The following is a 12368-nucleotide window of genomic DNA, read 5'->3' on the forward strand; positions in this document are numbered from 1 at the left end:
ATGTAGAAAGTTTTCAATCACTTGAACTTAAGAAAGCTTTTAGCATCAGCTAGCTTTAGCATGATGCACTTCCTGGGCCGTTCCGTGCTGCCTAACATCACTAAAGCTTGCGTTGCCTCTTTGTCCACAGTAGGTGTTCATCACACACTGTTATGTTGTGACAACCTCAGAAGTGTGTGAGTGAGAATGAAAAGTAAGGCAGAACGTTTCTCTGACGACAACGTTGTTTCTTCATCTACTACTCAGTGGTAGTTGTTATTGTGTCTTGTCTCTATGCTGTAACTGCGAAGTAATTTCCCTGCTGGGATGAATAAAGTACTTCTATTCTATTCTATTCTATTCTAACCTGGGGATTCAAGACAAAAATCTTAACATTGGCTCAGAGACATTACTATAATAAACAAAGAATTTTTTTCAAAGAAAAAAAAATCATTTCCATTGTGACACTCTGTTATCATACTAGACAATAGCCATCACAAAGAAAACTAAAGCGAAGAGACAAGATGGGTCATAATAAAACTGGCAGATTAGGATTCCTAAAGAGTAGACTGATGTTGTAAAAAAGAAAAAAAACTGTTTGTAGTTTTTAGAAGGCTCTGATTGGTTGTTTCGAACAGGAAGATGTGCTTTAATTCAGACAGCAGTAATAGCTCAGGGGAGAGGAGACTGACCTTTTCACAGATTATCTGTCTCATATTAAACTGTCACACATAGTGACAGTTTTAATAAATATGTGAAAAGCATATGTTTTATAGACGCTCCATACTGCAGCTTTAAGCGTTGTTTGATCAGAACTTATAACTGAAACATCAACAGAACAATGATTCCAAATATAGCAACAGATCTACACCAAGACAAGATGATAATCAATGCATTGTAATACTAAAAAGTCCAAAATTCTGTCATGTTACCCAAACAAAACTAACTAAAGACTGTGGGACAATATTCCCCAAACAATGTGAAAGGTCATAAAGTGGATGTCTTTCAAATAATCTTTTAGAAGATGGTTCTAAACGTTTTTGTTAAACAGTGATTGAAGTGAAAGGTGAGATTGCTGCTTATCCAAGTTTATATTTGACTGATTTCATGTCTTAATGAGAACCAGGTATTTGTTCAGCTCAAAACTAATCAGAAAATCGCTGCCTTATCATATGGTTAGTTTAGAGCAGCCTAACAGGAGTTTGCAGGTGTAACAAACCTAAGCTCTAGTGGGTCTATTGAAGAAGCCTCATCAGGCTGGGATCCTGAGCTATAAGAAGTAAAGTGTGTGTCTCTGCTGCTCACACAGACGAGAGTCTCCGTGGAGAAATCCCATGGCAGCAGATTCCTCCTACAGGTAGAGAGACGACTCACGCCTCTGAGGAGTTTTACCAAATCTTTTCTTCCAGTCAAACTCTTTCTTTTAATCCAAGTTTGCTGTGATGGACGTGATCATTTTATTTTTTTTTCTTTACAATGAAGAGCAGCTTGGTGCCTGGGAGAATGTCTGGGAGAAACTGTGTCTGTGTGTGTCTTTTTTTTTTTTTTTTAATCTTCCAGCCTGCATGGGTCAGGGGGGTCAGCTTTGTGTGGCTTTTCCTAATGATGTAATTCAAACATCATCTGGACATTGTGTTTACATGCTGTTGAGCCTGTTTCCATCCAAACCTTTTTAGTTCCAAGACAGGGAACTCTATATGTGTGCGTCACACACTGTTCTAACTCCCTATCATTAAAGCGTGTCCGCCCAGTGCAGCGTAGACTTGGCTTACTATTATCTTTGTAGAGCCAGAGCAAATACTGCCGGCGTTCACAGATAAGGCTGAGTGTGTGAGGGTACGTACGAGAGGGGACACCAGATGGGTGGTCTGGATTCCTGCTTGACTTCTTTAAAATGAAACTATTGAGAGCAGAATGCTAAAACAAAATGTGCAGCCAATTTCTTTTCATAAAATGACTGGAAGTCTGCAAACTTTCTCACATACTTGACAGTATTTCTTCTTGGTGTTGAAGTTGTAAGTTATGGAGCTCTGCGTGTGTTTGGCTCTCACCTTCACCCATAAGAAGGACGAACATTGTTTCTGTGTTTCCAGGTTCTTAATGAGCCGCCGCTCAGCTCATTTCCTTTTCTTTCACGTCTCCCTCCTGTCACACTTCCTCTCTTTGAGCCGATTGGCTGTTCTCTGAGAGCGCAGAGAGCCGGCACAGGATCGGCTTAATTACCGACGTCCTGTTTGCTTTTTCTGTCCTCAACTGAACAAATTTAATCTTTAGCCAGTAATTTGTGAGGGGGGAGAAACATATTTTATTCAGTAAGTGTTCTGGTTGCTAAGGTACTGACTGATCCCATATAGACCAATTGAAAGTACAGATACAACATTTTACCTTTTTCATTTCTTAAAACACTTTTTTCACATTCTGAAAACACAAAGTACTACAAAGTTAAAGTCACAAAAAAATCACCAATCAGATGTAAAAGCCGCCAATTACACCTTTATGGACAGTTTTAACAGATTACACACTGATAAAGATATTTGCAGGTCAATTATGGAAAAGACCTTTTCGATAACTTTAGGTGGACACTCTTCAGGAAGAGTTTTTACTTTACAGACTAGCTATAGTTAAAGAAGAATTTTTTTATGTTTTGGTGCAGAATTATGACGCATGCCTAAAAGTCGGATAAAATGCAACAATCGGATATGTATCCGATTTAGTACCAGATACAGAAGTGACATGAATCAGATTTTTTTTTTAAAGTGAAAAGATCACAATTGAGCCATTCAGACTGCCAAGAAAATGCAGTATGTGGGGGCACATGCTGTGGTGGCCCAGGGGTCAGCACAACCCACATGTGGAGGGCCATATTACTCTAATTAACCACTTTTCTGTCAATTCACTATGAAATAAAGGCCACAAGAGCCAATAAAACATTTTAAAAAGAAAGAAAATGTGGGATTTGGGTTGCAGATGGGCAAAAAAAGTCTGATTTGGGTCACATTTACCTGCTGTGTGAACTGAGGCCTAATTAGCCGAATCCATCTGGGTTTCAGTCATTGTCGGTATAAATGCAGCTGCTCTGTGAAAGCCTCGCAGGGTTGCCAGAGAACACAGCAGACAGGTCAGAGAGAACGCTGTGGAGACGTTTATGCAGAATTAGCTGATAAAACATCCCAGTCATCTAATTGATCACTGTTCACTCAAGTAGTATGGCTCAACTCTAAATCAACTAAGATTTCACCATCCACCCAAATTGGAAAAACTTGTAGATTTAAAGCTACAACATGAAGTATGTTGAAGGTATTCTGATTGAATTAGATTAAACTACATCTCCTGATCCACATGCTTTCAGGAAGGGTCACATTTAAACCACACAGGCATTATGAGGAGGAAAATAACGGACCACCGTTTCTTTACTGACATGAAATTTCATTTAAAGTTGCTAAAATAGCTTTGAATGTCTAAGTTTATGACAGGCTGATGGCATCGGGGTTTAAATTCAGTGTGTGCTTTTATGCATGTCTACCCTGTCCCTGTGTGCGTGGGCGTGTGTGTGTGTGTGTGTGCATGCTTCAAGCAGGCTTTCTCTGGTAATTCCATTGCAATAATTGGGTGAATTCTTCAGCATCTTTCCTTTTTTAAATGATAAATGGTCGTGTTTCCATATGCTGAAACACAACTGTTGGTTTTGATGCTTCTCTCATGGTTGCAAGTTTTTCCCAATACACAGATTATCTACTCAGTCATTTCAAAGGAAACATTACTGTTTTTAAAGCTACAAGTTTTTGTAGATACACATTGAGACTCAGTTTAGATGTAGTTTGCCATCTGTAGAACATGTTAGTTTTTCTATTTTACTGGGGGGGTTTTAAAAGCATTATCGTTAGCATGTTTCTGGTGACATCACATAAAACCATAAGGTCACTAGTCTTTGGACATCCTTTGGTATCCACCTGTTTTTAATCAAATTCCTACTTCGGAGGTGTTTACTTGTATTTGGTACGGCTGCAGCAAAACGTTTGAGCCTTAAATGAGAACATTCCAGGGATTCCAGGACCAGCTGGCTACAGTCAGACACATGAAGTGGTCTGTGAAGAGGGACAGGGCAGGTTTTAAGCAATCACAAGTCGCTTTTCATCCATAACTTTATGCTAATGCCAGCTGATCGGCTCCAATCTTGTGATGTCATCAAGAATAATAGGCCACACCCAAAGCAGGATTGGCTTTTTTTTTTCTTTTTCTTTTGCTGTTTACTTGTCAAATCTACTGATTGTGAAACCCTCATTTGTTACACAGACATGTTTTCAGTACATGAAAAGCAGCGGCACAGAAGTCATGTTGTCTTCCTATTGGTCCTACATTGATCTTTACTCTAAGCTTCATGGGCTTTTGTTGTTTCACAGACCCAAATCCACCCCGACACCAACTGCATCCTTAAGTGCCAATGGTGTGCCAACAGAATCTGTTGATTATGACAGGTTGAAACAGGTAAGAAACCATTTTAAAAAGCCTTAAAATGTTTAGAAGGCTTGACCAAATCAGAGTTTTTGTTTCTCTAATTCAATGTGTATGACGTGAAACATATATTGTTGTTTTGGTAAAATTTCTAAACATATAGGCTGACGGAAATGTCACAAAGTAATTCACTATCTTAAAGGGAACATTTGGTTTATTTAAAAGTGAAGTGTGAATGCATTAGCATCAGTTTCTAAATTCAGTTAAACGTTCAAATGAATTTTTATGTCTTAATTATTGTACTTGTTGATTTCTTTTAATGTTTTACTTGGATTTCAGCTGAATTCATGTTGGTGCTTTCAGATCTGATTAACAGATCATTTTACCAGTGATCATATCTATCACTGTCTGACTGCTTGAGCTGTGTTTTTACCATGAATCTTTGCTTATACTTTTACTATAAATCTATATGTATTCTTCTCAGGTACAGGTTACTTTCTAAATTCATTAATGCAGCTTTGTGAGCCACAGATACAAACATTTTCAGTTTTGGTAGGTTTAATTAGCTAACATCTGAGTTTAGCAGAGGATCACTGTGACTAGCTTCTTCAAAGTCTTCACTACAAACTCCCTGTGATGTCAGAGAACTTCACTTAAAAACATGCAGACTCTCCCTTTAAAGGGGCAGTATTGTGGTAAAATTGACTTTTTTGAGCTTTACATAATTGTATGTAGTTTTCTCATTAAAAACATACCTGGAATGTTGCTTTGTTTATTTGAGAAATCCTGTAATCACCATGGCAAACATTCAGCTGTGCAAAACATCTTGTTGGCCCTAGCCCCGCCTTCGAGGAGGAGGCTCCTCCTCAGAGCTTCAGTTTCCACTTGGCTCCATCAGACTAGCCAGCAGCAATTAGCAAACACCTGGTGGGACTGAACTCATTATAGGAGCTAATTCTCAGTGCATTGCTGGTAAAACAGTTGTTAAAGGATTAATAGAGGAGCCATGTTGTGATGACGTCCTGAAGGCGGAGTTTCAGAAAGAGCAGGAGTTTTTTAAAGAGACAGAGGCTCAATTTCAAGTTAAATTGCAAAGTAAAATTTCTTTTAAATGATATTTGACATATATAGTATATTTATAACAACTGGGATTATTGATTGTGCTTTATCATGGCACTATGTAGCTGGAAAACACATAATACTGCTCATTTTAAACTATCCATCACAAACGTTTTTACTCTCCTTGGTTTGGTTTGCATTTTGTAATTGCTAATGAAGCAGTTCTATGAAGTTGGACTTGTTGTCATGGAGTTAGTGTTGTGGTGGGTGGGAGGGGCAGCTCCTCCCTCTCTGAAGGAGTCTGTTAGATAAGAGTCCTGCCTATCTGTCACCAGAGTGAGCCTGGCAGAGTGACACTCAGCTCAGTGCCCTGCCACACTCGTTGCTCGTGGTCAGTTCGTCCTTCAGTGAGCTGCTGAGTCGCCCCATACGTTCTCTAACACCTGCTTATGTGTTGGTGTTAATAAGTTAGTCTTTGGGCCTAATCTGATCAGGATTCTCAGTGCAGGGATTAGCTTCCTGTTATCAGGGAGCAGGACCTAACTACAACCTCTGACCTCTAGCACCATGGGACTGGAAACAGGAGCTGCTCAAAACATTCAGACTGCTCTGTAACATGTGAACTCTGCAAACATTTCAGTATTTTAAGAAAATGTTACTTTTTTTATGTCTTTTTTTTTTGTAGGACATTCTCGATGAGATGAGAAAGGAGCTGTCAAAACTAAAAGAAGAGCTTATTGATGGTAACTATCACCAGAATCTGATAGCAGGTTTTCAGATTGTCACTTTCTTCTGTTCTTCCTGCCTCATATGTTCATAAGTATTCTTTTTTTAAACACCTGTTGGAGACAGGAAGTGAAATAACGTAAGTGCCCTCATTTCAGAAACAGTCATATGTTGACATCAGTGTTAGTGTACTATGTTGTCTCATCACTATAAAACTGAAAATAGGATTAATGTCGAGGGTTTGTGACAGATCAGTCAGGGTGCAGCACTTATTGTCCTGTAGAAAGCTTAAATCTGCAGACACTCATTCTGACTGAGCTGCATGGAAAGAACTGATTTTTTGTTGTTGTTTTATGCACTTTTCTAGTTGTGTCGACTTCAAGTAACGTACATTAAAACCTCTTCCATACAGTCACACACATTCACACACAAATAAACAGATCAGAAGCATTTTAAAAGCATTTCAGAAAAGCACAAACCCTGTTACTGTATGTCAATGTCTTTTATTTACAGCTCTGGGAAAAAAATGAAGAGACTAATTAAAATGATCAGTTTCTCTGACTTCACTTTTTATAGGGATTTTTTTTTGGGTAAATTGAACATTATTCTTTTATTCTATTAACTACTGACATGCCTCTGAAATTTCAAGCAAAAATGTTTTATTTATTTATTTGCAGAAAATGAGGAATGCTCAAAATAACAAAAGGGCTGCTGTGCTTTCAGACCTCAAATGATGCAAATAAAACAAGTTGATATTCATTTAGAAACAACAACACCAATGTTTGAACTCAGGAAGATTTCAGAAATCAATATTTGGTGGAGGAACCAGGAGGTTTTCAGTGGGGCTCAGTGCAGCGGGCTCTTCATTTTTTCCAGACTGCATATTTTTATATTTCAATAAATTGTAGTTGTTATAGTAAACAAGTATTTGTTAATAACCCACCTGGTTAAATAAAGGTTAAATAAAAACTAGTAGTATGATTTCCCAATGTTCTCATTCAGGTTTTTTTTTCTTTTTTACCATAATAGTTGTTCTAAGTTGAGTAAGAACAGGTAATTACCAATGCAGAGTACTAATTTGATAAGAGATATAAAAATATGCTCTTCTGACAGATAACTTGTTAAAAATGCATAAATTGACTCACTATCACTCTCCTTCCTGTTTCTTCAAGTCAACATCTAAAAATCCCAAGTGGTTTTGCTGTTTTACGGTTTCTCATTTTAAAGTAGACATATTTTGGTTTTATTGAGATATAAATATCTTTATAAGGAATTTGTAAAAATCTCGTTAAATCTTGTCAGTTTTCTTGTTTTAACAAGTTTTGCATCTCGTAATAAACAAAGTACTGCTCCTGAATTTATATCTGAGCTCTGGCAGTTCAACACTTCCATCCTGCACACATACAGCTTCAGTCTTTAAGAAACTGATGACTTTGCTGAAATGACAAGCAATAATGCCGGAATGTTTGCTCTCTATTTTTGAGTAAATTAAACAATTATTTGGCCTGTAAACGCATCTTCATGCTGCTTTTAATTGTTAACTTTGTGGTTTACTTTGAACATAATCAAATTTAATGGCTAGTCTTTATTCTCTCCATCCAGGTGAGGAATATAAGCACATATGCAACAGTAGTGCCTCTTTCACTTTACACTCATTATAAAGAATGAAAAACACTTTGATTGTTTGGTAGAAACTACAGATTTTTGGAATCAAAAAATACTATGGAGCTCCTCAAAGGCTTTGCAAGTCATTCACATAATTTACCCATACATGTTCAGATTGAACCTAAAAAAAATCCCATTAAAATATGACATCCATGAGTCGATTTTCTCTTTTTTGTGTGTGTTTTTCTGCAGCAATCAGGGAGGAGCTGGGCAAATCCAGCACTGCGTAGAGGATCCACGCTCCCTTTCCCTCAACATCCACACCCATGTGACCAGAAAGCCAACCACAGTCCAATTCAGATGAGACAATTTAACAGCAGAGCAAAGAAAGAAAGAAGTAGTAGTAGTAGTAATGGAGACGGTGACAATGACAACAATCGTATAATCCCACAGAACGGACAGAATTTGCAGCAGAGCGGTGTCAGAAGTGGGAAGAATCCACTCAGTTAACCTCATGTTTCTGCTGTCCCCTCTGGCCCCCATCCTCCCCCACATCGCCTCCTGGAGGACAGGGCACAGTCTGCCAGAGAAGTGACTTGTCTTTATGCAAACATGCTTTCTCTTTTTTATTTTTATTTTCGTCCCACAGTAACAACGGTACCTAAACACAACACTGAACTCCTCACAGATGCTGTAGTACCCGCTGATGCTCAGAGTCTGAACTCCTGGAATTTCCTATCTGATGTTTTCCTGAGAGAGAGCTCAGAGACAGGAAGAAGTCTGGAACTAGAACTCTAAAACTTTTTCCCATAATGCCATTGCAGTAGCGCGCGCGCGTGTGTGTGTGTGGGGATGTGTGTGAGCGTGTATGAGGGACTGCCAGTCTCATCTGTAGTCCACCTCTGCAGGACACTGTAAAGCTCGTCTTCCTTCAAATGCTATTTTAACCTGAATATGTACAAAACAAAGAGAGAGATATTTAGAGAGAAAGTATCTTATCAAACGCGTCTGTTTTGGTTAGATCTACAGTACGGCCATATCTAGTAGCTCAATAATCCAGTCTTTTAATGGGACGCACTCATGTCTGTCTATCGGTGAACTCCTAACCTGATTTGTTGTATTCTGTCTCCAGTTTTCCGCTCATTTATTTCTCTGTAACATTCAGCGACGGATGGATGAGATGGTAGGCGGCACCCCCCGTTGTAGCGCTGCTCCAGGATTTATTGGGTTCATGCTGTCACCCTTCTCTCCGTTCGTCATACTTGGGTGCTCTGTTGGCGTTGGAAGCATGTAGGGTTTTTTCTTTTTCTATTTTTGTTTGACACTATACAATGAGGATCACAAGTCTGCCACGAAACTGCATTAACTGTCTCAAGTTTTCTTACAAGCAATAAGTGTAGCATTAGCTCCAAGGCCCACGCTCACCATCCCAGCGCCGCCGCGGGTTTGAAGCATCCGTCGTGGAAAACTCAGAGCAGCACTGTAAAACAGACTTCTGGAATTGCTTTTGGGTTTTTTTCTACCAAATCCAAGAAAATCTTTAGCCGCTCCGCCCCCCCACATCAATAGCATAACACTTTAAAGACGTTCTCCAGAGGGTGAGCATGCAAGGACACAATGTGCCATTTTGTTTCTCTTATTTCCTGCCTTTATTTTTCTGCTGCTGTTAAAATCATCCAATGAGACCTGCATTTCCTATTCCTTTATCCTCCTTTTTCTCTCACCCTTCGGTTCCGTACATCACTGTTTGTTTTGTTAAACGCTCAAAGTACAATCAACTTGAGAGGGACGCGTTACAAGCTTAGAGGCTGGTGTCCAAACGTTGAAGCTGTAGATTACAGATTATGGAGATTACAGGCCAGACAAACCATTTAAAGTCCAAGTTACTGCTCAGTATTCCCATTTTGTGTGAATGAGATCCTAAAGAGGGAGAGTTTCACCAGTGCAGTGGAACCAGAGGACTGCCATACAGCCAATCACAGCTGCTTCTCTAGGGAAATTTTTGACCTAAAATTAGACTTTTTTTTATTCCATCATAATGATACCTGAATTGAAATAGTGTTTTTTTTCTGTGAAAGACTATACACCAAAGAGCAAAGAAATCTAATCCATCTCAAAGAGACTGGGAAATATAGTTAAATATCTCTGTAAAAATGCACACTGGGGTCTTAAGAGCTGCAAATGAAGTCATGAACCTTTACAATTTGGATTATATGAGGAAATAAAACAGCTGTCAGTGTGCAGTGAGCAGGCACCATAAGGCAGGATTTAATTGCCATTGTGAAAAACAAAAGGAGTACACAGTTTGAACTTTGAACTACAGTGTCTTTATAATGTGAAATAAAAATAATTATCCATGTGAATATTCTAGATATTTAGCTTGAGGATTGTAAAAGCTGCCAACATCTCCAAATGCAGCAGGTTTTATGAAACTTAAAATGATAGAGCAGAGCACTTTTTCTGCTCACAGCCTTCCTGTTATCTAATGAAAGTCTTGGACTCAGTAGCGCAGACACGTTCAAATAGCTTTTTACATCTCTGACTTTATATTAAATACCTCGCTAATACTTAAACGAGTTAGCTTTTATCCCTGCAAAGAGTTATTTTACCAAAACATCAGAGTGGTTAGGTATGCTGCGTTCACTGACTAGAAAAATATTGGATTTCTGATTTTCCTATTGTTCGGTCGCTGATCTGGACTCATCGAGCTGAAAATCGACCTACTTGGGTCACCAGCTGATTTTTGGATCAACTTTACTGTAGTTGTAAGAGTTCAGCTAGCTCTGTTAGAAGTTAGGTAATGAAAAACCACCCATGCTCGACTTCTTATGCTTTATGCACAAATTATTTGTCGATGAGTGTGTTCCTGTAGCTGTGGAAACCCCTGCTGGATCTCATTTGACACAACTATGATAAAGGGCTTTGATGTCATAGCTTTGCTACAAACTAGTAGACATCACACTCAGTCATCTCTCGGATCAAAACAAGAAAGGTTCTGGTGTCACTTTTGCTTGGACAGACGCCATCTTTTAATTTAACTGTATATATTTTTTCTAGTAGGCATGCTCTGGCTCTATATGTTAATAATCCAAACTCATCTTCACATCCGTCTTTTTCTGATTAACGCAGCCAGCCTCCAGGCCTCCTGAGCTGCACGTTTACTCAAAAATGATTGCACTTTATGACAGAACTGACGAAGCAATCCAGCATCCCCAGAAAGCAGTCATTTAGGGCCTCTGCTGCCAGCGGCATGGCTCTCTCACCAAAGGATTTAAGCCAGTAGCCTCCTGCTGAACATTATCACTCCCAACAAAAGTCGCCTTTCTTATTTTTGTATCATTCTGTCTAGAGACCTAAAAGCAAAAGGTGTTTTGGGTGTCAGGTGAAATGCTTTGATGGGGGATAGAATCTCTTTGTAAAGCAATGTGGTTTGTGCCTTGTTCCGAAGTTGCATTTAATATGTGAAAGATTTAATAGTAATAATATGTAGAGGCTGTCGTAGTCTTTTTCATTTATCTTTATGTTCTGACTCATTTAAAGGGAGCGCTCAGTCGGCTTCGGTACCGTTTCCCACCAATGAAACATCTTTGCAGCAGGATTATTTTAACCTAAATATGATCTATTTAAACACTTGTTAAATGTTTCTCTTACAGTTCAGAAGTACAATCAAATGTCAACATGAGACCGGTAAGAGTTAAGAAACGATCTTCAGTCTGATGTAATTTCTTATATTAACCTAAATTTCTGTTTGGAAGCGCAGATGGATAGGCGTCTCGAAATGTCAAAGACTGTTTTTGGTTCAGCATCTTTGCTTTTTTTGAACCAAACTCAAGAAAAGTAAAGATGCGACACGACCCTGATTGCAGATAGTTGGATTCTTTTCTCATCTGCATTGTACCATACTGTTACTCGTGTTAATCAGTCTTTTCTTACTTGCTAACATGCTGTTTTGTTTGAGCAAATAAAATAAAAGTTGCAATAAAAGATAAAGAATGGTTTGTTAATTTGGGTGAGAATGAAAAATGTAAACTTTTTTTCCAGAGGAAAGCTTTGGATAGTAAATAATAAAAAAAAAAGACAAAACATTTTTCCTCCAAGGTGAGACCTTGGTGACTGTTGTGTAGATAGTCCCCACAGCCAGGCAGTCTGTGGGGACGTGATACTGATCTGTAGCCTTCACCATGTTGGAAATATCACAATATCTTCTTTCTGTAAACCACCCAAAGGTGGTCATTATGTTTAGTTTTTACATACGCTTCCACATTTCCTTTTAGCACCCTATTAGCCCAAATAATTCCATTTGAGACTCCTGTTTTCAAAGATTATTCCAGAAGTTTCTCCCTCTTCCTCCCCATAAATCTGGTAAAATGCAATACAGAACCTCCCTTGGCAGCGCAGGTTGCTGCATGCGACATCTAAAATGATGTTTCTCATGAATGGTGGTAGAAATCCCAGCAGTGGTGAGGTCGTGAGATGTCCTTTCTTTTTAGAAAATATGACGAACAAAGTATTATTTTCAATAGTCGCTATACCTGTTCTGATACGTA

General features: G+C 38.7%; 1 protein-coding gene across 9 annotated transcripts in view; it reads left to right on the forward strand.

Moving 5' to 3' along the window:
• The window catches only part of enah (ENAH actin regulator), a 123054-nt gene extending 111229 nt beyond the window's left edge, over positions 1–11825 (forward strand). For 7 of the 9 annotated variants that reach the window (XM_032585114.1, XM_032585112.1, XM_032585110.1 and 4 more), the window contains 4 exons: positions 1289–1336; positions 4380–4464; positions 6176–6233; positions 8074–11825. In XM_032585114.1, coding sequence (XP_032441005.1) covers positions 1289–1336; positions 4380–4464; positions 6176–6233; positions 8074–8111 — 229 coding nt within the window. In that variant the 3' untranslated portion in view covers positions 8112–11825. The remainder of the gene's footprint in view (positions 1–1288; positions 1337–4379; positions 4465–6175; positions 6234–8073) is intronic. The other 2 variants (XM_032585119.1, XM_032585111.1) reach the window with 1 other exon arrangement.
• Positions 11826–12368: the final 543 nt, after the last annotated feature.

This window comes from Xiphophorus hellerii, chromosome 15, assembly GCF_003331165.1.
Source record: "Xiphophorus hellerii strain 12219 chromosome 15, Xiphophorus_hellerii-4.1, whole genome shotgun sequence".
Lineage (NCBI taxonomy): Eukaryota > Metazoa > Chordata > Actinopteri > Cyprinodontiformes > Poeciliidae > Xiphophorus > Xiphophorus hellerii.